Source organism: Rhipicephalus sanguineus, chromosome 1 (assembly GCF_013339695.2).
Source record: "Rhipicephalus sanguineus isolate Rsan-2018 chromosome 1, BIME_Rsan_1.4, whole genome shotgun sequence".
In the NCBI taxonomy this organism is placed as follows: domain Eukaryota; kingdom Metazoa; phylum Arthropoda; class Arachnida; order Ixodida; family Ixodidae; genus Rhipicephalus; species Rhipicephalus sanguineus.
Window position 1 is genome coordinate 13,176,401 of NC_051176.1, and position 24,447 is coordinate 13,200,847.

General features: G+C 49.0%; 2 protein-coding genes across 2 annotated transcripts in view; one reads left to right on the forward strand and one right to left on the reverse strand.

The window, feature by feature from the left end:
• Positions 1 to 3,810: 3,810 nt before the first annotated feature.
• LOC119389502 (putative nuclease HARBI1) lies at positions 3,811 to 6,351 on the forward strand. The gene is made up of 3 exons (XM_037656799.1): positions 3,811 to 4,108; positions 4,217 to 4,358; positions 4,645 to 6,351. Exons 1-3 carry the CDS (start codon positions 3,848 to 3,850, stop codon positions 5,151 to 5,153), a joined length of 912 nt encoding a protein of 303 aa, XP_037512727.1. The 5' UTR covers positions 3,811 to 3,847; the 3' UTR covers positions 5,154 to 6,351.
• A 2,709-nt stretch (positions 6,352 to 9,060) lies between these two features.
• LOC119379633 (uncharacterized) overlaps positions 9,061 to 24,447 on the reverse strand; it is a 157,731-nt gene continuing 142,344 nt past the window's right edge. Inside the window, 5 exon segments of the mRNA XM_049412052.1 lie at positions 9,061 to 9,370; positions 14,544 to 14,842; positions 15,046 to 15,109; positions 15,447 to 15,558; positions 16,103 to 16,319. Coding sequence (XP_049268009.1) covers positions 9,155 to 9,370; positions 14,544 to 14,842; positions 15,046 to 15,109; positions 15,447 to 15,558; positions 16,103 to 16,319 — 908 coding nt within the window. The 3' untranslated portion in view covers positions 9,061 to 9,154.

Here is a 24,447-nt window from a genome sequence, read left to right on the forward strand (position 1 = left end):
GATTGATGACATTTTAACCAACGTACATCGAAAGTGAACGCTGGTGTTTATGATGAACCAATAGCAGATCACCTTTCCACCTCTTGTTTCCATAAAGAAAACAACAAACAAGAGCGCGAAATTTTCCACCGCTACGAAAAATTACACTGTAGTAGATTACAACTTACTACGAGATAGAACTCTCGCCATTGAATTTGAAGCTTTGTATGACGATGATTTCAATATTGAACTTGAAAACATAACAAAAGCCCTTTGCCGTGCCATTGAAAATAGCTGTTCAAACGTATCTGCACGCTCATATAAAACCCCGCTAACTCCTTGGATGACAACAGAGATCCTTGCACTACTGAAGAAAAAGGACTTCTGGTACCACAAGTGGAGACAGCATAAGGAAAATAAATATTATTTAGGCCAGTTTAAACTGTTGAAGAATAAGACTGTGCTTCTCATGAGGCAGCGAAAGAAGGCCTATTATTCTCGTCTTATTTTTCAAGCGCAAGGCGATTCTAAAAAAAACATGGAAAATTGTAAAAGAAGTTGTCGGTAATGAACCATCACAGCGTGTATTACCTGACGCCGTTGATGCGCATACACTTGGTAAATTTAATTTATTCTTTACTGAAATTGGTCCAACTTTAGCAGCAAGGTTCCCTCATAGCGAAATTAAATGTTTTTCACCCTCATTATCAAATTCGTTTGCTCTTCCCAACATTACCTATGATGAAATTTATGACAATGCTGCCAATATAAACACAAATAAAGCCAGTGGTCTAAATGGCATTCCAGCTCTGTTAGTAAAAGATAATATTGCCACGCCCACTTCTTATATTATATTTTGCTGTTTTTGGGTTTGACCAGCAAAGACGGTTATCAACGCTCGAGGCTGTCTGCGAAGCAGTGTTCGAGAAGCTTCTCGATTGTAGTAGATCGCTTTGTTAAGATTTCGCGCCGCACGCGAATTTTCCAGCATTACCGAGCGATAACGCCGCCACCAGTGATATCGCTGGAAAGTTCGATAGCGCATCGTAACTTATTTTAGCGCACACTGACACACGGACACAGAAAAGAAGGGTGTGTCCGTGTGTCAGTGTGCGCTAAAATAAGTTACGATGCACTCATACCAACTACCTCGTCTTTCAGTATTACTTCAGTTCGATAGCGCCTGTAAAAAAGCCGACGCACTTGACGGCTTGTCAATTGTTCGACGGTCGACGCTCTGTTCGCCGCTATCAGTTTATTGCTGTAGCTGGAGTTTCATTTTCCCGGCCACAAGTTCGGCCTAATAAAGAGTTTCATCTCAGACGTGCTGACTGCTGCCTTCGTCGACGTCACGACCACGTGACATCTGGTGGAGGTGCTGTTCCTTCATGATCCGGACGCCCCCGTCAAGCCGTGAACCCAGCCCCCAGTGCGGAGAAGACATCGACGCCAACCACTGACCAGCGAGCTAGCCGTAGGCAACAAGGCCTAGCACCGGAGTACGGGCCTCTACCCGACAACACTCGGAACAGAAAGGCCAGGACCACGACTGCGGCAACGATGACAGACGCTGTGCCGCCCGCACCGATCCTTCTCCGGACGCCCAAGGAGCCACCAACCTTCCGCGGATCGTCATTCGAAGACCCGGAAAGCTGGCTGGAAGCCTACGACCGAGTCGCCGTTTTCAATGCCTGGACCAGCGAAGACAAGCTACGGCATGTCTACTTCGCCTTGCAAGATGCCGCTCGCACCTGGTTCGAAAACCAAGAGCGAACCCTGACAACGTGGGACACATTTCGCACGAGGATTCCTCTCTACGTTCACGAGCGTCATCCGCAAAGAGAGGGCCGAAGCGCTGCTTCAAACCCGTTCGCAGCTGCCAAACGAAAACGTGGTGCTCTTCACAGAAGAGATGACCAGACTCTTCCGCCACGCCGACCCCGAAATGCCGGAAGACAAGAAAGTTCGCTTCCTCATGCGAGGAGTAAAGCAGGAGCTGTTCGCGTGTCTGAATGCGGAACCCAACGAGTACTGTCTAGGAATTTATCTCCGAAGGGACGACGATTGAAAAGACTCTGGAGATGCGCACCCGACAATTCAATCGCCGCTCGACGCCAGCTTACGCAGAAGTTCAATCATTCTGCTCTGACGACCTCCGTGAAACGATTCGAGCGATCGTGCGGGAGGAACTGCGAAAGCTTTTACCCCCGCCGTAGCATCAAGTGCATTCAATCGCCGACGCTGTACGCGAGGAAGTCCGGCAATCGCTTGGAATTCCCGAAGCACTGCAGGCTCAGCCGGAAGCCATGAGCTATGCTGCTGCAGCCCGACGCAACGCCCCCCTCCTCGCCCGCGTCAAGACGCCGCGCCGCCGCAGCAAGTTCCGCCGCCAGGCATCCGCCGCCACCACCACCGACGCCATACCGCCCGCCGACAGGACAACAATGCGCCCCCCGACAGACCGACGTTTGGCGTACCCCTGACAACCGCCCGCTCTGCTACCACTGCGCGGAGGCCGGCCACACGCACCGCCGCTGCCAGTACCGTCAGATGGGGCTACGCGCATTCGCGGTCAACGCGCCGCGCCCGTAGCCAGGCGAACGGCCTCGCGACATCGACCACTACCTCGCCGGAACACAGTGGCAAGAACGACGACCTTCCCGCTCGCCATCGCCCGGCCGTTACATGTCACCGCACCGCCGGCAGTACACTGGCCCAAACCAGGGCTGGTCGCCTAGCCCATATCCGGAAAACTAAGGGCAGCAACCGATGGAGGTGCGGTTGCTGAACGACGAAATGCTGAAGATCCTCCGCCGTCGACGACGACGCCGCGACGAAGTTCCGAGCCCCCGCCGCACGCCGAACGACGTCCTGAAGACGAAACTTTGCGACCGGAAGCAGACCTGACGACGCAACGCGGGAGCAGCGGTGCAAACCGACGTAGCCGTGACCCGACGCCGCGACGTAACCGCAACGCAAGACGGCGGACTAGCGACCTCGACGTTCTGATCGACGGCGACAACGTCACCACTCTCGTCGATACTGGAGCCGATTATTCCGTCATCAGTGGGCCGCTCGCAGCACAGTTGAAGAAAGTTAGGACTGCTTGGCAAGGCCCCGAGATCCGGACCGCTGGAGGTCATCTGATAACGCCGATTGGTGTCTGCACGGCGCGAGTCACTATCAATAACCGGACTTATCCTGCGAGCTTTGTAATCCTAAAAAACTGCTCCAGGGATGTGATACTTGGAATGGACTTCCGAAGTGACCACGGCGCCGTCATCGACCTGAGGTCTGAGTCGATAACACTGACCTCAGACAAAGCGCTCCCGCCCCACGCGATGCCAGGCAACCATGCACTGAATGTGATAGAAGAGCAGGGGTGCTATCGCGGAACGATTCTATTCCTTTTTCTATGCTTTTCGCCGCCATTAGTCGTCTCCGATTGGTCGAAGGGAGGCCATGTTATTTGTCAATCAAACAACCATAAAAAAGCGTGACGTCAAAATGACGTTTACACACTCATTATGCAGAGAGAAAAGGCATAGTTTTTAGCATCGCCAGAGAGCGGGTCGTTTGGAAAAGCATCGAAAATGGCGGCTCCGCTGATCGGGATGGCGGTTGCGCTCATGCGACGCCGGCGACAACAACGCGAGCCCGACGATGCGTTTGACATGACGGATGACGAATTTCGGCGGCATTTCGACTCTCGAAGGAAACTGTGCGATGGTTGTGTGGTCAACTGGCCGAGGAACTGGAAGGGGTGCGAGCGACGCGGCTCTCAGTGGAACAAAAGGTGTTGTGTGCGCTGCGCTTCTTTGCGACCGGGAGCTTCCAAGGTTCCGTCGGGAGCGAGACGACGATTCACATGGCGCAATCGACTGTGAGCGAATGCGTCAAACGCGTCGCTCAAGCTATAGTGAAAGTGGGCGCGCAAAATGGGTGGGTGCGCTTCCCGACGACGACCGAAGAAAAGGCGGCCGTGAAAGAAGGCTTCCTTCGGCTCGGCGCCATTCCGGGAGTGATCGGCTGCATCGACGGCACCCTCATCGGCATCAAGGCGCCCAAGGGACCCCGCAAGGCTTCGTTCATGTGCAGGAAGCACTTCTACGCCCTCAACGTTATGATCGTGAGTTAACCTCCGACTTGTTTGCCTTTCGTTTTACTGCGCCCGCGCCGGCATCTTTTGTTGTGTTTGCTTGCTAACAATGGGCTTTCGCCGCGCACGCTTTCCCAGATCTGCGATGCGGCGATGCGGATCCTGGCCATCGACCCTATGCGACCGGGGTCAGACCATGACTCGTTCGTCTGGCAGACGACCTGGCTGCGCCGACGGTTCCTGGCGGGGCGCATTGCAGAGCCAGGCGAATACCTGCTTGGTGAGATTAAAACGTTTTCCTCACGGGAGAAGTTGTGTTAAAAAATTTTGAGACCCCCTGGGTCCTGCCCGAAGGTTTAAAAAAAAAAAGTAGTAGTGCAATCACTGTGCGACTTCTTTTTAGAAGGATGTGGCCCAAGTGATCAGAACAAATGAATAGAGCACTGCACTAAGGGTCTCGACAATTGTTGCAGCAGTGATGTAACATTATGGCCTCTGATGTTGACTACTAACGTTATGCTACATGGGTATACGTAGCATAGTACACTATTTCCGTCTTTGTGCAGGTGACAGTGGCTACCCATTGGAGCCGTGGCTCCTCATCCCGGTCTCTGGTGATCCTTCCGAGCGCAGTGCCGAAGGCAGGTTCAACGCTGAGCACATCACCATGCGCTCCATTGTGGAGCGGTGCATTGGCATGCTTAAAGCCCGCTTCCGGTGCTTGCAGCGTTACCGCACCCTCCACCACGAGCCAGAGCGTGCTGCTGACATTATTGCAGCATGTGCTTCCCTTCATAATCTATGCTTAGGTGAGGGTGCCACTGAGCCGGTTGATGAGTTTGAAGGCATTGAAGACTTTTTCAGCAGCAGCAGCAGCAGCACCAGCAGCGAAGATTCTAACGGGTCCCCCATCCAACAGGGTTTGACCCGAAACAGGGCCACAAGAAGCTATTATTTAAGAGGGCGCGCAGTACGGGACGGTGTCATTGCGCGCTTTGGCACCACCCGTGCGCAGCACTACGAGTACTTGAGGAGGGTGCGCCGGCGGTTGCGACGCCAACAGCATCGTTGGTAGATGCGTAAAGCAGCAGTTGGAGTAATGTGTATTTAAGAGATGTCAAATAATTGATTTACACATATTATTACTGCGTTGATGTGTGACCTCTTTCAGGCATGGTACAAGAATTGTGATGAAAAGAGAACATATGCATTCTTGCAGAAAAGCCAGTGTAAAACAAAAGTATGAACATACACTGCACTGGAGCGTGGTCATATCCATACAACATTTCATGTGTTAAGCTTGCTGCTGAGGGTGGGATAAAAGCTGTGTTGTTTTTTACGCGCCAATATTTTGTCTGGCGACTTCTTTTCACAACTGTGTAATGGGTGAAGCAATGTGGCTGAATTGTGTTGCATAGCATGCACTGCAATGTTACTTTTTTTTTTACATTCGAAAGTTTTCATTGCTTAGTAACGAAATGTAGCCCCTTTGATGCTGCTGCTGCTGCTGCTGTCGAGTATGTGCCATTGCCCTGTAATATCCACTGAAATGCAACCATGGTTCTGTCTTTTTTACATATGAAAGGTCTCTCGTTTGTCTTGGCATACGAGCGATTGTGATGTAGCTGTTAGAATTTTTGCTGCTGTGAATGAGATGGGGAACAACTTGTTCTGCCTGTAGGTATGTTCTGCATTTCTTTTGTCCCGCCTGAGATAGCTGTATGCTGTCATTTCGCAGTGCTCATTGACATCCATTCCTGTTTGTCTTTTCACTCCCTATGGAAGCAATGAAGCCTCCGATCGCACAAAAATGCAACGCACACAACACCTTCCGCTCCTTTAGAAGTGTCGTCGTTCACTCCACTTCCAGTTCCTATGTCAGTTGACCACACAACCATCGCACAGTGTTCAAGAGACAGAAATGCTGTTGAAATTCATTATCTGCCATGCCAGAGAACATGCCTCACTTGAAGTGCAGTCATATGCAGAAAAGTGAAATTACCAATGAGCATAACGTGAACGTAAAGTGCCTGTACTGGAAGAACGGTACTCAGTAACTTGGAATTTTCTAGTTACAGCACAAGTACAAGATGCAAAGTGTAGTAGCAGTCATAGCATGTACACAGGGTGTGTCCAGATATTAAATTTCGTTTTGATGCTTGTGCTGCTTCCAATACTTCCCGTACAAACCCTGCAAACGAGGAACCCCGGTACGTGCACCCTAATCGCGTGACAAAAGGAAATATTTCACTGTTGATGAATGCACACAACCTGTCCGTGCTTGTAAAAAGAGCTGTGTATGTGTCTGCACAGTTTGTACAATGCAAGCCAGCATCATATGCGCAAATAAAAGCCCTCAAAGTTGATGTTTTATTTCTTGCATAAATATTCATTCCTTTTTTTCCTCGAACAATTCATTCAAGCAACACATTCTGTTATACAATAATGTAACTACTGTATGGAAACTGCATTGGATGTCACACAGTATGGTACATCTTGTAAGAACAGTAGCTTAGAACACGATACCATGAACCGCGTTTGCTTGTAATAATGCACCACTAATGGCAGATAACGTTTCACTGGTTGTTCCTTTCATGCAGCTGATGACAGAGCACACACAAAAAAAAACATCCAAATGTTTACATGCATCACACTACATGAGTAATTGACAGTAATCCATTAAAAAAAACACTGTTAAGTTGACTTTACGTAACAGTGTCCTACCACCAGTATGTGGTCACGGCTGTATCTCCTACGTCAAACAGTAAAAGTACTCGAAACATCGCATTCCTGCAATGCAGGGAAGCATACAGCATATCACATTGCCATGACTTCCCTCCCGAAGACAAAGTGCAAAGGTATGCTTTGTTGATATCACACAACGTCAAACAATGTTTTTTAGTCTATTGTGTATTGCCACTAGTAAGGTACATATTTTCATGAAAGTTGCTCATCTGGAAGTCACCTTAATTGGTATTTAAATGCATACAAACTATTGTTTACTGGCAGGAATGATTGCGCCTCCACATGCAAAAGTAAGCACTGAGTGCACATTTTTATAAATGAGCAATATTGCACATAAAGGCTACATTCAAAGTGAACCACAAAAAAAACACTAAAGGGATCACAGCCTGTATCCAAAAATACACATGTCACAGTAAAAGAGAAGGCATGTGCAACTCCCATAACATTGTGTTAATCAAAAAATAAAAAAAGCATACAATGAAAACAAAGGAAACATGCATTCACCATGTGCCGAGTTAATGTGACGCAAGGGACAAGCTATAAAGTCGTCAAACTACACAGAATGAACAAAATATAAAAAACAATCTCACTTTCCTGCCTCAACACATTACATAGATGAGACTAGATGAATGCAGGGAAGGAACACAAGGAAGGAATTTTTGTCACAAGATTTTTTTTTTGTGTGTGCGACGCTTCTTACACATTTAGCCTATGAAGACATTGCACTGGAGAAAGCAATGTTGCCATTTCGTGAGACAGGATTAAAATGCAAAGACTTGCCATGAGGCATCATAAGTAATGTAGAATTAGAACAATGAGACACCTTTCAATTTGCCGTCCACTGTCAGCTGGTGGTACAGCATTGCAGTTTGGACACTCCTGCTGGGCATTACAGTAGACTCCTGTTAAACGAAAGCTGAAGGGACCAGGAAAATATGTTTCATTTAACAGGAGTTTCGTTTACTGAGAGATGAAAAGGGGTGCAGAATTCAAGCACAAAACCAATCATGTTAGAGGCAGCTGTTCCATTTAAGCAGCAGTTTCATTTAAGAGATTTTCGTTTATTGAGAGTCTACTGTACTAAAATGTTGCAGTTGTGCCTTAATGAAATGGTGACATAAAGAACTGTTGTATGTTACAGATACTGGGGCTTCATACCATCAGTGGTAGATGGGCAAGTGTGCCAAGAAAAAAAAAGTGACAAAAATTCCTTCCTCCGTAAAATTTATGCTAGAAGGATCCGTTGATGGTTGGTACATGTGTTGAATATACTGAGTATGCACAGCGCAATGAAACGAAGGCAAGAGAAAAACACAAACAACATAGACTGGCACTGACTTCCAACTGAATTATTGAAAAGCATGAAGCCCGCTTTTACGCATGTGCACATCTTATCAGCAACTGAAACGAGTCATGGGTGAGCATACATCTCTCTGTCACTTAGATACACGCTTGGCGTAATTACACACACAATACCGGATTTCCTAATGTGGGCTGCCTCGAAGTGCATTTACACTTGTTGCAGTGATATGCAAGATGTCCGCCTGAATTGTTTTTTTACAAAAAAAAAATACTCTTGTGCTCTGATGTTGAAACGTAGCCCGCCGGCCCAATGTACTCTTTTCCACAGCTGAGTGGCATCTTGTATAGCACGTGAGGCACACAGTCGGTGTAACGATGAGCATGCTTCTTCGTGCAGGATTTTTTCTATTCTTTGGTGAGCATAGGGCAAATCTGACCTAACTTACAAGGCGCAGAAAACACCACTTTCACACCACATCGCAATCTTAAGAAGATCACCCAAAGGTATGACGTCAAAGTGGTGTTTTCTGCGCCTTGTAAGTTAGGTCAGATTTGCCCTATGCTCACCAAAGAATAGAAAAAATCCTGCACGAAGAAGCATGCTCATCGTTACACCGACTGTGTGCCTCACGTGCTATACAAGATGCCACTCAGCTGTGGAAAAGAGTACATTGGGCCGGCGGGCTACGTTTCAACATCAGAGCACAAGAGTATTTTTTTTTTGTAAAAAAACAATTCAGGCGGACATCTTGCATATCACTGCAACAAGTGTAAATGCACTTCGAGGCAGCCCACATTAGGAAATCCGGTATCAAGTGTGTAATTACGCCAAGCGTGTATCTAAGTGACAGAGAGATGGATGCTCACTCATGACTCGTTTCAGTTGCTGATAAGATGTGCACATGCGTAAAAGCGGGCTTCATGCTTTTCAATAATTCAGTTGGAAGTCAGTGCCAGTCTATGTCGTTTGCGTGCTTCTCTTGCCTTCGTTTCATTGCGCTGTGCATACTCAGTATATATCAATAAAATTTAGGCGCTAGGAGGCTGAGGTGGGCGTGTGACTAGTGCAGCCCCACCGGCCAGGGCCTCCAAAAGTTGCTGCAGCAGGCGCTGAGTACAGTCATTCGCCCTGCGCTCTTGGTCGAGGCGCTGCTGCTGAACGTGGCGCAGCCGGCCCACCTCTTCGGTCAGGCGGCAGAGCTGGTTTTCCAGCCGTTCTTGGCTGGCCATCTGGGCCTCGTGATGCTGGTTGAGAAAAAAATTCATGTATTTACAAGAAGATGGTACCAAGGCCTCAGATTATAATTGAATTGTTCCTGAATAGTAGTATTTTCAGTGCATACTATTATTGACTTTGATTGCACCAAACAAACATGCATAACAATCGCTGTGACCATCTATGCTTGTTTGTTTCACAACATCAACACATTAGGCCCACAGATTGCTAGCATAAACATACGTGACGTGAACATGAATAAGCAAGTGCACCGCTTAGTGGTGGCACTCGTAATAACAAATGTTAGTGTTTTTTGTCCCAAAACCATGACATCACTATGGGAGATGCCTTAGTGGAGGACTCCGCAAACTTCAACCATCTGGGGTTCTTTAACATGCTCCTAAGTCTAGGTACATGGGCCTGTAGCATTTTCTTTCGCCTCCATCGAAAAAGCGGCCACCACGTCCGGCATTTGATCCCGTGACCTGTGGGTAAGCAGTGAAGCAACGTACCCACTAGACCTCCGTGGCGGGTGGTAGCACTTGTAAACATAATGATTGACTTCCTCAGCGCCTCAGTGTTTGGATGCAAGTACAGTAAAACCTCATTAATTTGAACTCGGATATTTCGAAATCCCGCTTAATTCGAAGGGTTTCTGCGGTCCCGTATTTTCCAATGTAAATCTGAGTGGATATTTTGAAGCGGTGGTCAGCGCCAGCCCGGTTAATTCGAAAACTTTGGGTGCCTTGTGCCAATTCCCGATCCCGATTTCGCCGCAACTCCGTGGAAGCGACGGCCATTAGGAGCCACAGGGCAATGCAGTGCAGCGATATTAATGTGTGACAGTTGAAGCAACCCAGCCTCGCTGGTGCTAACGCAAAAAAAAGTAATAAAGAAAAAAAAAACGCGGTCTCGTGGTCAGCTACAACGTGCGCCTGCGGAAAATATGACGTGCTTCACTGCAACACAGCGGTGACACGCGGGCAGCATGTCGCATGCTTCTCACAACGTCAGCGCGTCATGATTTACCCATTTCTTTTTTGGAAAAGAAAAGATAATAAAGGACGACCTGACGGAATTCATGATGTATGCAAACCTCCGACTGGCGGTTGCTCCGGCAATTTGCGCACTTGCAATGCTGGCGGAGTTCTTGCCTGTAACGCCTCCTTCGAAAACTCAGTTCGAAAACTTCAATGATCATGTTTTCCAGCCAGAACAGATCGCGGATTCCGTCACACTGGCCATTATCATATTCTTTATTTTACCAGAAAGAATGGGCGAATGGCCGCATCATGACGCGCTGACGCTGCGAGGAGCAGGTGAGCCCGCGTGTCACCACTGTGCTGCAGTGAAGCACGCCGTTTTTTCCGCAGGCACGCATTTCAGCTGACCACGAGACTTTTTTTTTTCTTTCTTTCTTTTTTTCTTGCGCTGACAGCAGCGAGGCCCGCCGTTTTCGCGGGTTTGCGGCAAAAATGGGACCGGGTATTGCTGGAAAACCACCCTTGGAGCCGCAAACTAGAAGGCCAAACGACCACCTCTGATTACTTTCAGTAATTCAAAGTTCCTTGCATCCCGCTTTTTGTATGTTTCGTTAATTCGAAAACCCGCTTAATTCGAAAGTTTTTCACAGTCCCAGTGACTTTGAATTAACGAGGTTTTACTGTACATTTTGTTATTGTGCAGAGCACTACCAAAACTAAGTGTACGCGTGCAATGTCAATACATGGTGCCGCAGTTTAAGGTGCAGTCCAATTTCTCAAGTGCTCACATTTCAATGTAACAACAGAGTAGTGTTTTGACCAGCGAGTGAATGGCTACACACTGATGTGAAACAGCACTGCAGAACGGCACAATGACAAGAACACTATAATGGAATGATCTTCAACAGTCTATAGATCATGCGCACAACAGGTTCACCTAACACGTACGACATTCCCAAATATGGCAGTAGTGTGCGCTTTACATATGCACCAAAATATTTTCCCAAGTTCAAGCAATAAGGAAACTTAATCCATTTAACATCACGTTCAGGCATCTGTAGGTGCTGCCTTCTTTCCATAAAGATGGGTAAGAATGCTATTTGCCCTTCTTTTCTTGAACTGCTTGTGTAGCCTCATTTAGGCAAGTAAGGGCCTAAGCAATACCACTAATTGCATCATGCGAAGGTGTACAAGAAGTAATAAAACCATTAGAGGAGTACTGTACCACTTTTCAAGTAATAACTGATTGACCTCAGCACTGATGTTTATTGTCTTGCGCTTCAAGTAGCGATCTGTCGCACGCTTTAAGCGCTTCCTCCCTCGTCTCATACCCATGAGTGTTAGAAATTAACAGGGAGGGATGGCACAAGGGCAGAAGCTACGTCATCGTGCGTCATGACCTTGAATGCACGTCAAGAAACGTGCCTGCACTGCGATTCCAACGCTGCAACGCCGGCACATGGTGGCATACTGCACCAAGAAGCGCATCTGATTGAAACACCGCTCTATTCAAGTCAGCTACTGGCCAATGGAAATGCCATATCTTCTATGTTGAATAACAAGCACCCGCCACTGAACATAGTGAGTACCTGCCTCTGGACGAAAAAAGGGCGCCCGAAAAAAATGGCAACAGCGTGATTCGCTAGCAACCTCAGCGTGCCTCATACAACTACAAAATGTGGCTGATGTGTTCACAGTAGTGAATGTTTGTAGAATGCCTTGTTTCACCATGCCCGAGATGTGATTCATGACCTCTTTAAATGTAGGTTTTAAGGTCGTTTACCAATTTATACATTCTATACTACAATTTCACCTACACCACTTACACGTGCAAACAGGTACAGTCGCCACGGAGAAATTATTAGCACAAGTGACTACACACTTGAGCAACAAAATTGCAAACACCAATGGAAATGTCGGTGTTACCATGGGCCAATTTTAGCTGGCCACTCGTGCTTTAACAGGCAAGCCGTGCCTGCTGCTTTCTCCGTGTCATGCTGGCGAACAAGATGAGCAGTATTGATGCGATATAGGCCTCCCAAGCTCGGCCAGGGGGCGCTGCGTCGCACGCGTTTCGCCGCCTTTCTTGCGAAAACCGGTCGCTCCTGTCCCCACACCAGCCTTTTGACTGCGCTGTCTCCGCACGTTCAGGCACCCTGCACGCGCTGTTCTCTGCCAAAGCCACCTGTCTCTGCTCGCCGTGCACGTGCAGCTTCACGTGTCGCTTGCTCTGAAGGTTTAGAAAAATCCCAGAGATGGAAAAAAACGTTTTAACGGTGGGAATCTTACCAGAGGAGGACGGTTGATCGACCACCTTTTCGGGACCGAGCAGGTCGTCAAGGGCGATGCTGTTTGTGCGAGCGCTACGTGCGTGCAGATGCTGAACGGGCACATTTCTTTGACATGAGTAGGGAGGTGACTGCGCGAGTTCTGTAATTATGTTACCGGTAAAACGCACATTCGTTGCGGCAGTCGTGTATACTCGGAGCTGTCAGCAATCACCCAGCACGCTCTCGCGTGCGTTTTCTATTGATAACTTTTCAACTGCTTGGATGCCAAGTTTGTCGTGCGGCTTTAAATTTATTATGAGCTCAATGTGAAGAGCATAAATTTACATCTGCCCTGTTGAGTCACTGGCTGCATCGCAATGCGCAGTGTTCAGTTTCGTGGGAGTTTCACTTTTGCCGAGTTTTGCATCGAATGATAACGTCGGATCGCAAGTTTAATGTCGCCTTGGATTTTTTTATAGCTCCCTTTGACAGCATAATGATATACGCAAACAAAAAATAAATAAATATTTCATGCCCACTTCGACGATGCATGTTTCTTGCAGAGGCGTGTTTCATTTCGAATAATATCGACGCCTGATCACGCACCGTGTCATTCGAATGTCGCTTTGGTTGTTTCGACAGCTCGCTTGGTCAGCATCATACTATACAGGGGCGTAGCCAGGGGGGGGGGGTTCAAACCCTCCCCGAAAATTTTCAATTTTGCTTGCGTATATGTACACGCACACATACAAACGCACGCACAAACATACATAAAGTATGGTTGGACCCCCCCCCCCCCCCCCCCGAAAAAATTTCTGGCTACGCCCCTGATACTATACAATACCCACTGGGATCGCGCATGTTTATGATTATACCGAGATTTGTGCCCAATAATAAGCGCATCTGAATTCGCGAAGCCATCGAAAATTTAATTGCCACCTTGGTTCTTTTTCCGCTCGTTTCCAAAGCGGCATGCAAGGCTTTTTATTACGTGCCGAACGCATGACATTAATACGAGGCACGCCGTGGTGGATTAATTCGGATTAATTTCGGCCACCTGGGTTTCTTTAACGTGTACGTAAATCTAAGTACGCCGGTGTTAGTGCATTTCGCTCCCATCGAAATGCAGCTGCTGTATGCGTGAATCGAACCCATGACCACGATTTTAGCAGCGCAACACTTCAGCCTTCTAAGCAATCACGGCGTGTCGCATGCAAGGCCAATATAAACGCTCAGTGCAAACATACAGCTTAATTCTGTTTACAGGGAGCCGCGACGGGAAATGTACCGCAATCAGCTGAATTAAACACTTAGTACTCACGGTACGTTATTTAAACTGTGGTGTAATAAGCCCAAATGCTCCGCTGCTGTAACATTACAAATGGTTGACTCGGAAAGCCAGCGCGCAATCTCGAAACGTACAGCGGCTGTCTATTTGTTGTAACTTCGGTTCACAAACGCACTTCCCTTTCAAATGAGCACGATCATCGCGTTTCTCCCCGTTAATAGTTCGTAATACTGTGTACGACAAAAACTGCTTCAAGGTGACAAGACCGCGAAAGCATCGCGGCGAACTGCCATAATCCACTCTTGACGCCTCTGCTCCTCGGACTGCTTGCATTGGAAACCGTAGAACATGACAGAAAGTTTTCGGCTCTTCGACATTTTTAAACTTTTGTGACAGTTCACAATGCAGCAAGACTGCGTGCCTGCTTTCGAGTACGACGAAGGAACGGCACCCATAGCGTGAAAAATGCGCCCGGGGAGCACGTTCTCCGCGCGCGCGATGGGAAAACCAAGCAAGAGCGACCCGTCCCAGCTACCGGAGTTTTCCCCTCTCTCCGCTGGGGCGGCGGACGGCGCTGCGCAAACTTGAGCGTTGGAGGCCTATTGGCAACTTGTGCTACTCTTGTTATGCCGTGAATGTGCATGGCTGTAGTTATACGTACACGCCGGTTTTGCTCCAACATCTTGTGGTGGAACTTGCGGTCTGCCACGGCCCTCGCATCAGCACACTGGCCCTGCCGCACGTACTCAGCCGTAGCCCGGCACACAGCTTCCTCCAGCTGCCTGGGCTGTCTTCGGCGGGGTTGAGGCTGTGGTCCGGGCTGCGGCTGCGAAGGTCCAGGCTGCGGCTGCGAAGGTCCGGGCTGCGGCTGCGAAGGTCCGGGCTGCGGCTGCGAAGGTCCGGGCTGCGGCTGCGAAGGTCCGGGCTGCGGCACTTGTGGCTGGAGGGGTATTGGTTGCACTGGTGTGTGTGAAACAACAAGAAGAAATATTACTCATTTACTGTTACACCACTCTGAAAACATGCCACTTTACTATTCTAAAACTTCAACCTGGAAACCTCATTTTCACGTACACATAATTACGACTACATGCTTCCATGTCATGAAAGCATGAATATCTAGAACATAAGTTCTCACAGCACAAACACATAGGTTGCCTTACGGTCAACGTCGCTCGGCCCCCGGCTAGTAGCTGCACGGGAGGTTCCCACCTCGACCTCAGTCTCCTGCATTTGAGCATAATACGTTGATGACACATGTTGCGTATCGGGTGTAACAAGCATCGTTTAAGCAAGCTAGTTTCGAATGTATAGCCGACCATCGCACAAGCTTCATGCATAAAAATGACAACAATGAACATCTTCACAATCTCGCTAAAGGATTCATCTTTCAAGATCACGTAAGCACGTTAAAGTACCATGCTTGTGCTCTCATAACAAGTCACAGTATTCTGCATTTAAAAGTATGGACTGTGGCAATGGAACAAATTTCGGCAATCACAATTCCCACTTTTATCGCTATCTGACTGGCACGGACATGATTAGCGAGAGAAAAGGTACGCACCACGTCGGGAACGGGGTAATACTCTGGCGGGGTGGTGACGACTGCGCCGGTCCTCTCAAGGATGTCCAAGACGCGGCCGTCAACGCCGCCAACCCTGCCGCCACCCGTGGCGCTGCAAAATAAAAAGAAAACACAACCACAACGTGAAACGACAATGAAGGCGCAGATTATTACAGAGCTCACTTTCTCTCGCTTGTCGATCTCGCGAGCTCCTTGCGCGCGCCGCAGACCATCTTCGCCCAGTGGTTACGCCATAGTTGTGGCGATTTAACCGCGGGCCCCTGCTGATTCAGCAGCGTGGCGATTTCTTGCCACAGCTGCTTCTTTCGAGCAGCAGTCATACGCGGGGAGACCTCCGTGCAAGATCTCCCCAGGTACGGGTGCTGCTCGAGGAACTGTATCAGCATGTCCCTCTGAACTTTCGAAACGCGCGGTCCTTTCGCCGACATTTTTTTTCCCAACCGACTTCCCACATCAGCCATCCCGCAGAGGAAATTTAAGAGGCAGAACCTTCCTCTACGCTGATCGTTCTACCTTGCAAAAATCGTTCTCATTTTCGCACTCTCATTCTTTTCCGTATTATATTTTTAACCTAACAAAAATAATAAATGCGCTACACTAAGGTTTAAAAAAAAACCTCCTTGCGCTACACTTACCTTCGAAATCGAAGCAGCAGCAGCTTTCGCAGATCGGCATGGTAGCTTGAGCAACGGAGTACTGTCGACGTACGATGCAGCGCACCGCGTTCATGAAGTGACGCTTTGCGCTGGCGGTGCCCCAACAAACGGTACTCGCTGCTTCGTGAGTTCTCAATCGCATCTTGTTGACTATGTAGCGCTTCACAGTCATTCGGATTTCTTCTCCGTTGCGTTGCTACAGATAAAAAAAGAAACTCGTCAGACGGATGCATGCAGCCGAGAACACACACCACGGCACGACACGTTTCTACTCACCTCGGTTCAGCAGATTGCGCGGCTTCCGGAAAGATCGCAGAGTCTAATATTCTTCTTAGCCGACAGTAACCATCCCCACCTTGCACTAATTGCGACGTATTACGGGCGACCACACACACACAGCTGTTCTTTTGACATCGGCAGCCATTTTCTTTGCGCTGAATGACACGGCTTGGCTGCACATATGGCGCAAATACGGCTACGACTCAAAATATAGAGATACTTGTGTTTTCTTTGATTTAAATACCTACCATTTTGATGTGTTCCATTTGTAAAACAATTTTAGTTCATTAAGCATACGACATTAGTTTCATTACACGCTTTCTTATTAAATAAAATAACTATACGGCCCCTGAAAGGGCGAAGAAAAGAAAAAGAAACATCCGGGCAACACAGAGAGCTCGTGATTGGACAATTTCAAAAAACGTTGCGCGTTCCCGCCCAGCGCTGACGCAAGCGAAGACGTCACGCGGAAAAGCATTGGAATAAAAAATAGAATCGTTCCGCGATAGCACCCCAGGTGACCATTCCGCCGCGCTCCAGCGTCATTATTTTCGTCGGCACCGAAAAATCTGCGAACTTTGAAGGCGTCATCGAGGGCGATCAGCACCTACTCCTGAACCGTCAAATTTGCGTCGCACGAGGTATAGCCGAGCTGCGCCACGGTAAAGCAAAGGTAGTGCTGACAAACTTCAGCCACGAATATAGGCACGTCAACATTGGTACGACGGTTGCCTACATCGACGAATGTGTAGGCGCCAGCGATGCTTTCGCCCTCTTCGATGCTGCCGAACCTGTTTCGACGAATAGAGGTCCCGAACCGGATTTGGACATCAACCCGAGCCTTCCGAAGGCCAAGCAAGACCAGCTCAAAACCCTGCTCCTGCAATACAAGGACTGTTTCTTGTCGTCATCGCGGGTCCAACAAACACCCCTTGCGAAGCACCGCATTATAACAGAGGAAAATTCTCGACCACTCCGTCAGAGCCCCTATAGTTTCTAATCGAGAGCGCGACGCGATAAAGAAACAAGTCGACGAGATGCTACGCGACAACATCATCCAGCCGTCCAAGAGTCCGTGGGCGTCACCCGTGGTGTTAGTGAAGAAGAAGGACGGGACACTGCGCTTCTGCGCTGATTATCGGCGCCTGAACAAAATCACGAAGAAGGACGTGTACCCCCTCCCACGAATAGACGACACCCTGGATCGACTTCACAACGCGACGTACTTTTCGTCGATGGACCTCAAGACCGGCTACTGGCAAATCGAAGTCGACGAGAGAGACCGAGAAAAGACTGCCTTTATAACACCCGAGGGCCTGTTTGAATTCAAGGTCATGCCTTTCGGTCTTTGCTCGGCAGCTGCGACGTTCCAGCGTGTCATGGACACCGTACTGGCCGGATTGAAGTGGCAGACGTGCCTTGTGTATTTGGACGACGTCGTCGTGTTTTCCTCGACCTTCGACGAGAATCTCCGGCGGCTTGAGGCAGTACTTCAAGCAATCAAGGCCTCTGGACTGACCCTGAAGCCAGAAAAGTGCCGATTCGTGTACGACGAGCTCTTGTTTCTGGGTCATGTGATCAGCAAGTCCGGAGTGCGCCCAGACCCGCTGGAAACAGCTGCCATCGCCGACTTCGCGCCACCCACCGACAAGAAGGCCGTGCGCCGATTTCTCGGCCTATGTGCCTATTACAGACGCTTCGTCAAAAACTTTTCACGTATCGCCGAACCACTGACGCTTCTCACGAAGAATAAAGTGGAATTCAGGTGGGAAACGGCGCAAGCGCAAGCCTTTCAAGAACTTAAACGACGCCTGCAGACGCCACCCATACTTGCGCATTTCGACGATTGCGCCGATACGGAAATACACACCGACGCAAGCAGCGTAGGACTCGGTGCCGTCCTTGTGCAAAAGACTGACGCGCTTGAAAGGGTTATCAGTTATGCTAGCCGGTCACTATCCAAGGCAGAAGCAAACTATTCCACAACAGAAAAGGAATGCCTTGCCATCCTCTGGGCTACGTCAAAGTTTCGCCCCTACGTCTATGGCAGGCCCTTAAAAGTTGTCAGTGACCATCACACCTTATGTTGGCTAGCTAACTTGAAGGACCCTTCAGGTCGTCTCGCACGATGGAGTCTGAGGCTTCAAGAATTCGATATTACCGTCGTGTACAAGTCCGGACGAAAACGCTCTGACGCCGACTGCCTGTTTCGTGCCCCTGTCGATGCGCCGCCGCAAGACGACGACGATGACTGCTTCCTCGGAACTATAAGTGCCGACGACTTCGCCGAAGGGCAATGGGCCGACGCGGAACTGAGGGGCCTTAGTGAGTCCCTCGAGTGCAAGACCAGTGTTGTTCCGAAGGTATTCAGGCGAGGAGTGCTGTTGTTTTTCTTACGGAACCGCGTTCTCCTGAAGAACTTCTCGCCCCTTCGAACCGACTACCTTCTCGTCGTGCCCTCATCATTGCGACCAGAAGTCCTCCAGGCCCTACACGACGACCCGACGGCTGGACACCTCGGTGTTTCCCGCACGCTCGCCAGAATACAGGAAAAGTACTACTGGCCACGCCTTGGTGCCGACGTCGCCCACTACGTCAAGACTTGCCGAGATTGCCAGCAACGGAAGACACCGCCGACTAGGCCAGCGGGACTTCTGCAGCCAATCGAACCACCTCACCGGCCGTTCCAGCAAATCGGGATGGACCTACTGGGGCCGTTCCCGACGTCGACTTCCGGCAACAAGTGGATCGTCGTAGCGACTGACTACCTCACGCGCTACGCGGAGACGAAGGCCTTGCCCAAAGGCAGTGCCGCCGAGGTAGCCAAGTTCTTCGTGGAGAACATCGTCTTGCGTCATGGCGCCCCAGAGATCCTCATCACAGACAGAGGTACCACGTTTACTGCGGACCTAACTCAGGCGATCTTCAAGTACAGCGAGACGAGCCACCGCCGCACCACCGCCTACCACCCGCAGACCAATGGCCTCACCGAGCGTCTAAATAAGACCATCGCCGACATGCTGGCCATGTACGTCGACGTTGAGCACAAGACGTGGGACGCCGTCCTTCCGTACGTGACCTTCGCCTACAACACGGCCGTCCAAGAAACAACGCAGATGACGCCGTACAAGTTGGTCTACGGAAGGAGCCCGGCGACGACGCTCGACGCCATGCTGCCGAACGTCACCGACGAAGAAAACCTTGACGCCGCCGCCCACTTACAACGTGCCGAAGAAGCTCGACAGCTCGCCCGCCTGCGCATCAAGACCCAGCAGTACACCGACAGCCGTCGCTACAATCTTCGACGACGCTTCGTGGAATAACAGCCCGGCGACCGTGTTTGGGTCTGGACGCCGATAGGCTGACATGGGCTTAGCGAAAAACTCCTTCGGCGATACTTCGGGCCATACAAGGTTCTTCGACGTCTCGGCGCTCTTGACTACGAGGTCATCCCGGACGGCATTACGAACTCCCAGCGACGCCGCGCACGACCTGAAGTCGTCCATGTCGAGCGCCTTAAGCCGTTTTTTGCGCGTTAGCGAACGTGGGGACTCTACTTTTTCCTTTGTTATTGTAATTTATTTATGTACGCACTTGTTTTTTTTTCTCTTTGTTCTTTCACAAGCATCGGGACGATGCTTTTTCAGAGGGGGGCAATGCCGCGCCCACTTCTTATATTATTTTGATGTTTTTGGGTTTGACCAGCAAAGACGGTTATCAACGCTCGAGGCTGTCTGCGAAGCAGTGTTCGAGAAGCTTCTCGGTTGTAGTAGATCGCTTTGTTAAAATTTCGCGCCGCACGCGAATGTTCCAGCATTATCGAGCGATAATGTTCCAGCATTGTCGAGCGATATCACTGGAAAGTTCGATAGCGCCTGTATAAAAGCCGACGCACTTGACCGCTTGTCAGTTGTTCGACGGTCGACGCTCTGTTCGCCGCTATCAGTTTATTGCTGTAGCTGGAGTTTCATTTTCCCGGCCATAAATTCGGCCTAATAAAGAGTTTCATCTCGGACGTGCTGACTGCTGCCTTCGTCGACGTCACGACCACTTGACAATATTCATATCCTGGGACCCATCCTATGTCACTATTCAACCATTGCTTGCGCACATCAACGTACCCATCTTGTTTAAAAAACGCTAAAGTTGTGCCGGTATATAAAGATGGCGATCGCTCCGTCCCTTCGAGCTATCGGCCTATATCCATTTTAAGCATATTGAATACCATATTCGAGAAGATTCTTGGAAAACGAATGCGCATATTCCTTGAAAAATATCGTGCATTTTGCCCGGAGCAACATAGATTTCGATCGCATCATTCCACATCAACCGCTGTGTTATCGTTATCACGGAAGATTAACACGGCATTACACAACAACCTTCTTGTGGCAGTTGTTTTTATTGACCTAAGAAAAGCGTTTGATACTGTTGACCACGATATCCTACTTATGAAATTAAAACACTACGGATTTCGCGGAAAAGTGTTTAATTTATTCTCTAGCTACATGGATGGACGTCATCAAATGGTCGAAATGCAAAATCTTACGTCTTCCTTATTAAACATAAAGACAGGGGTACTGCAGGGGTCGGTCCTCGGGCCATTATTATTGTCACTATACGTAAACGACTTGCCATGCATACTCAAATCGGCTGAGTTGCTAATGTACGCTGACGATACAGCTTTAGTAGTTACCGCGGACAACATAGCCGACCAAGAATGTAAAGCTAATGAAGAATTAGAAAATATTACTTTTATGTGGTTTACAGTGAATAAATTTACACTTAATACACGGAAAACTAAGTATACTATTTTTCACTCCCGCCACCAAAATGTAAACGATGATTCCTTTCGGCTTACAATGAACAACTGCCAACTTGAGCAGGTAATAGAATTTAATACCTTGGTGTACTATTCGACAGCCAATTACACAGAAAAAAGCAAATGAATTCTGTATGTGCTAAGCTAGTATCCGGCTGTAGCATGCTCCTAGCTGCTCAGAATTATTTTAATAGTAATGTTGTCAGAATGCTTTATTTCGCATTTGTTCATTGTCACCTGTCATACTGCGTAGACTCATGGGGATGGACCTATAAAACTTACCTTGAACCTATCCGCATATTACAAAAGCCAGCACTTAGAATAATAGATAATGCGGCCTATAATCAACACAGCGCTCCTTTGTTTCACAAGTTGGAAATTCTACCTTTTGATTATATACGGCAACATAAAACAACAGTCACCGTCAGTAATATCATTACATACAGTGTACCTTTCGATGTATCAATATTTTCTTCCTCCAACCGCGTAACTAGATGCAGGGCGGAGGAAGTCGTGCTTAGGAGGCTTCGGGCAGGGGTGGCCTTTACACCAGCTGTTATCTCAACATGGAACTGGTCGCATTTACCAGTTCGTGCTACGTGCCCGTACTGTTCTGTTCCAGTGATGCAAGCAGATGCATACTACCTTATATGGACATGCCAAGGATTACAGTCGGAACGCTCCCGTCATCTGCAAGCTGGTCTTCGCTACAGTGACACGAACAGTTCTGACCAATGGATGCATGGCAACACATTCCACAAGACACTTCTTCACTTCATACACAACACCGGCTGTCACAAACGAGCGTGTTATAAAGCGCGCGCGCGGCCGCTTTCAAACAGCTACGAGACAGAACGGCGCGAACCGCTCGCCCAAGAAGCGCAAAAGACGAAAAAACAAGCATCAAAAGACGCCGGCGCGCCGCATTCTCCTCACCCACTCGAGCCAGACGCAGTCAACACGATCAAACGCCCGGCAAAGCCTGGATCTTTCTAGAAGGAACGGGTGACGCATCCGCGAGCGATGCCGCCGCGATTCGAACATACGAGAAAGCTCTCGCCCTTTCTCTGGCCTTAGCTGTATTGCACGCCGAAGAACCATCCCGACGCTTCTGGAAACCGGGGAACAAGGGATAAAAGCGTGCAATCGACGACAGTCAGTGAGAGTCGAGACAGGAGTGAGACAGTCGGCCCGGTGACGGTAAAGTTATGCTAAGTGTGGCTCCAATAGCCAAGAAGACGTGTTTATGATGGTGTGCGGTCAGCCGATCGTCAATTTGGAAGAATTGGATGACGACGCCATGTGAGCCGTGACAAGTCACGACGACGGTTGAGCTACGACGATCAACGCTGGAGCTGGCGTGAGTGTTTCCTAGAAGAGAAGCATTCGATTACCGTCCAAGTATTGTGGACTGGATACGCCATTGTTTATTCAGGACTTTAACTGTCGTTGAATAGTTGTAATGCATGCGATTGCATTCGTAGCGTGTGATCTGCTTGTTTAGCTCCCGTTGTGTAAACACCACCTGAATTATATTGTGAAGCTGTAACGGGTACCAGCCGAGTGTGCACGTGTTTGTGTTATTTGTATTGCCTTAACTGAGAATATATTTCGTTTTCGTTTGTATTATCGACTCTCGGCTCTGACTCGGTCTTTGGACCACAACCGGCGTTCGCTGGCGCACCAAAGGACCAACTCTAAATTGTCCGCGCTTTCGTGGTGCGTTTTCGGAGGGCCGTGACGCCAGTCCTTAGAATCCGCCCGGCGATTGCCAACCCGAATAACGGGATCAGTGACAATTATTCTGGCGTCCGCGACACAGGACCTTTTTGTGCAAAAGTGTGTCCAAGGTAGGGAGAAAGAGCCTTGAGACGTTGATAGTGCTCGCGAACGATTTTTGAGTGTGGCACCGCATTCTCGCTAGCCTGTGTGCAGAAAGTGTTTGGCATTCGAAGTTAGGCAGATATTTTGTGCACGCGGCTAGGTTTAGTTGACTGGCATCATGGATCTCGAGAAGTTAGTTGCCCTTGGTGAGAAGATGGGTTTGTCTGGGGCCGAACTACGAAAGTGGGTGAGCCAAAAGGAAAAGGAGACGGTTGAGAGAGAGAGGCTAGCAGCTGAGAGGGAGAAAGAAGAAAGAGAGGCGAGAGAGCGACAGTTGAAGGAAGAAAGAGAGGCGCAAGAGAGACAGATGCAAGCTGAGATGGCTGAGAGAGAAAGGCAACAGCAGCACGAATTGGAACTCGAACGGCTCCGTTTGCAGCAGCGCACAGAAACTCCCGTCCAGGCTAGAGTGGAGAGCAGCGAAAGGGAAGATCATAGATTCCGTTTGAACCCAAGCAAGCTGCTTGTGGCGTTTGATGAGAGGAAAGATGACCTTGATGCATACCTGCACAGGTTTGAGACGATAGCTAGAAGCCAAAATTGGCCGGAGCAGCAATGGGCAACGGCTTTGAGCACTTGCTTGAGTGGCGAAGCGCTCAGTGTGTACGGTAGGCTGACTCCTACCGATGCAGCTAATTACGGAAGAGTAAAAGCTGCTTTGCTGAAGCGATTTCGATTCACCATGGAAGGCTTCCGTGATCGGTTCCGTACGGGAAAGCCAGCTGATGGCGAGACGGCAACGCAGTATGCCGCGCGGCTCAGCCATTATTTTGACAGGTGGATCGAACTTTCAGAGACGGCACAGGAGTACGGGGAGCTTAGAGAGCTTTTAATCAGAGAGCAATTTCTCACCAGTTGCCACCCGAGCCTGTCGCTGTATCTGAAAGAGAGGAGGGCTAAATCGCACGAGGATATGCTTGAATTGGCCGATCAATTCTTGGAAGCACAAGGTGGCACGAATCTAGCCAAAGTAAAAAAGGAGGTTCACGATGAGTCGAAGAAATCGGCACCTGAAGAAAACAAGCGTGCACCGGAGAGTGTTCCGCGATGCTTTCTGTGTAACCGCGTGGGTCATCGCGCTAACAGCTGTCGGACCAACTTCTCACGCCCCAGTGTGATGAAGTGTTTTAAATGTGGTCAGACTGGGCACAAAGCAGACGCATGTCGAAGCGATGTGAGTAAAGTCCACCAAGCAGCTTGTGCGTATGCCCTGCCAAACGAGGAAACAGAAGCGATCAAAGATGAATTGACCGATCTGAAAAGCGGGAAGAAGATGCATTTCATTGGTGCTGCGGTGACAACCGACACAACGAAAGGAATGCCGACAGTTAAGGGGAAAGTT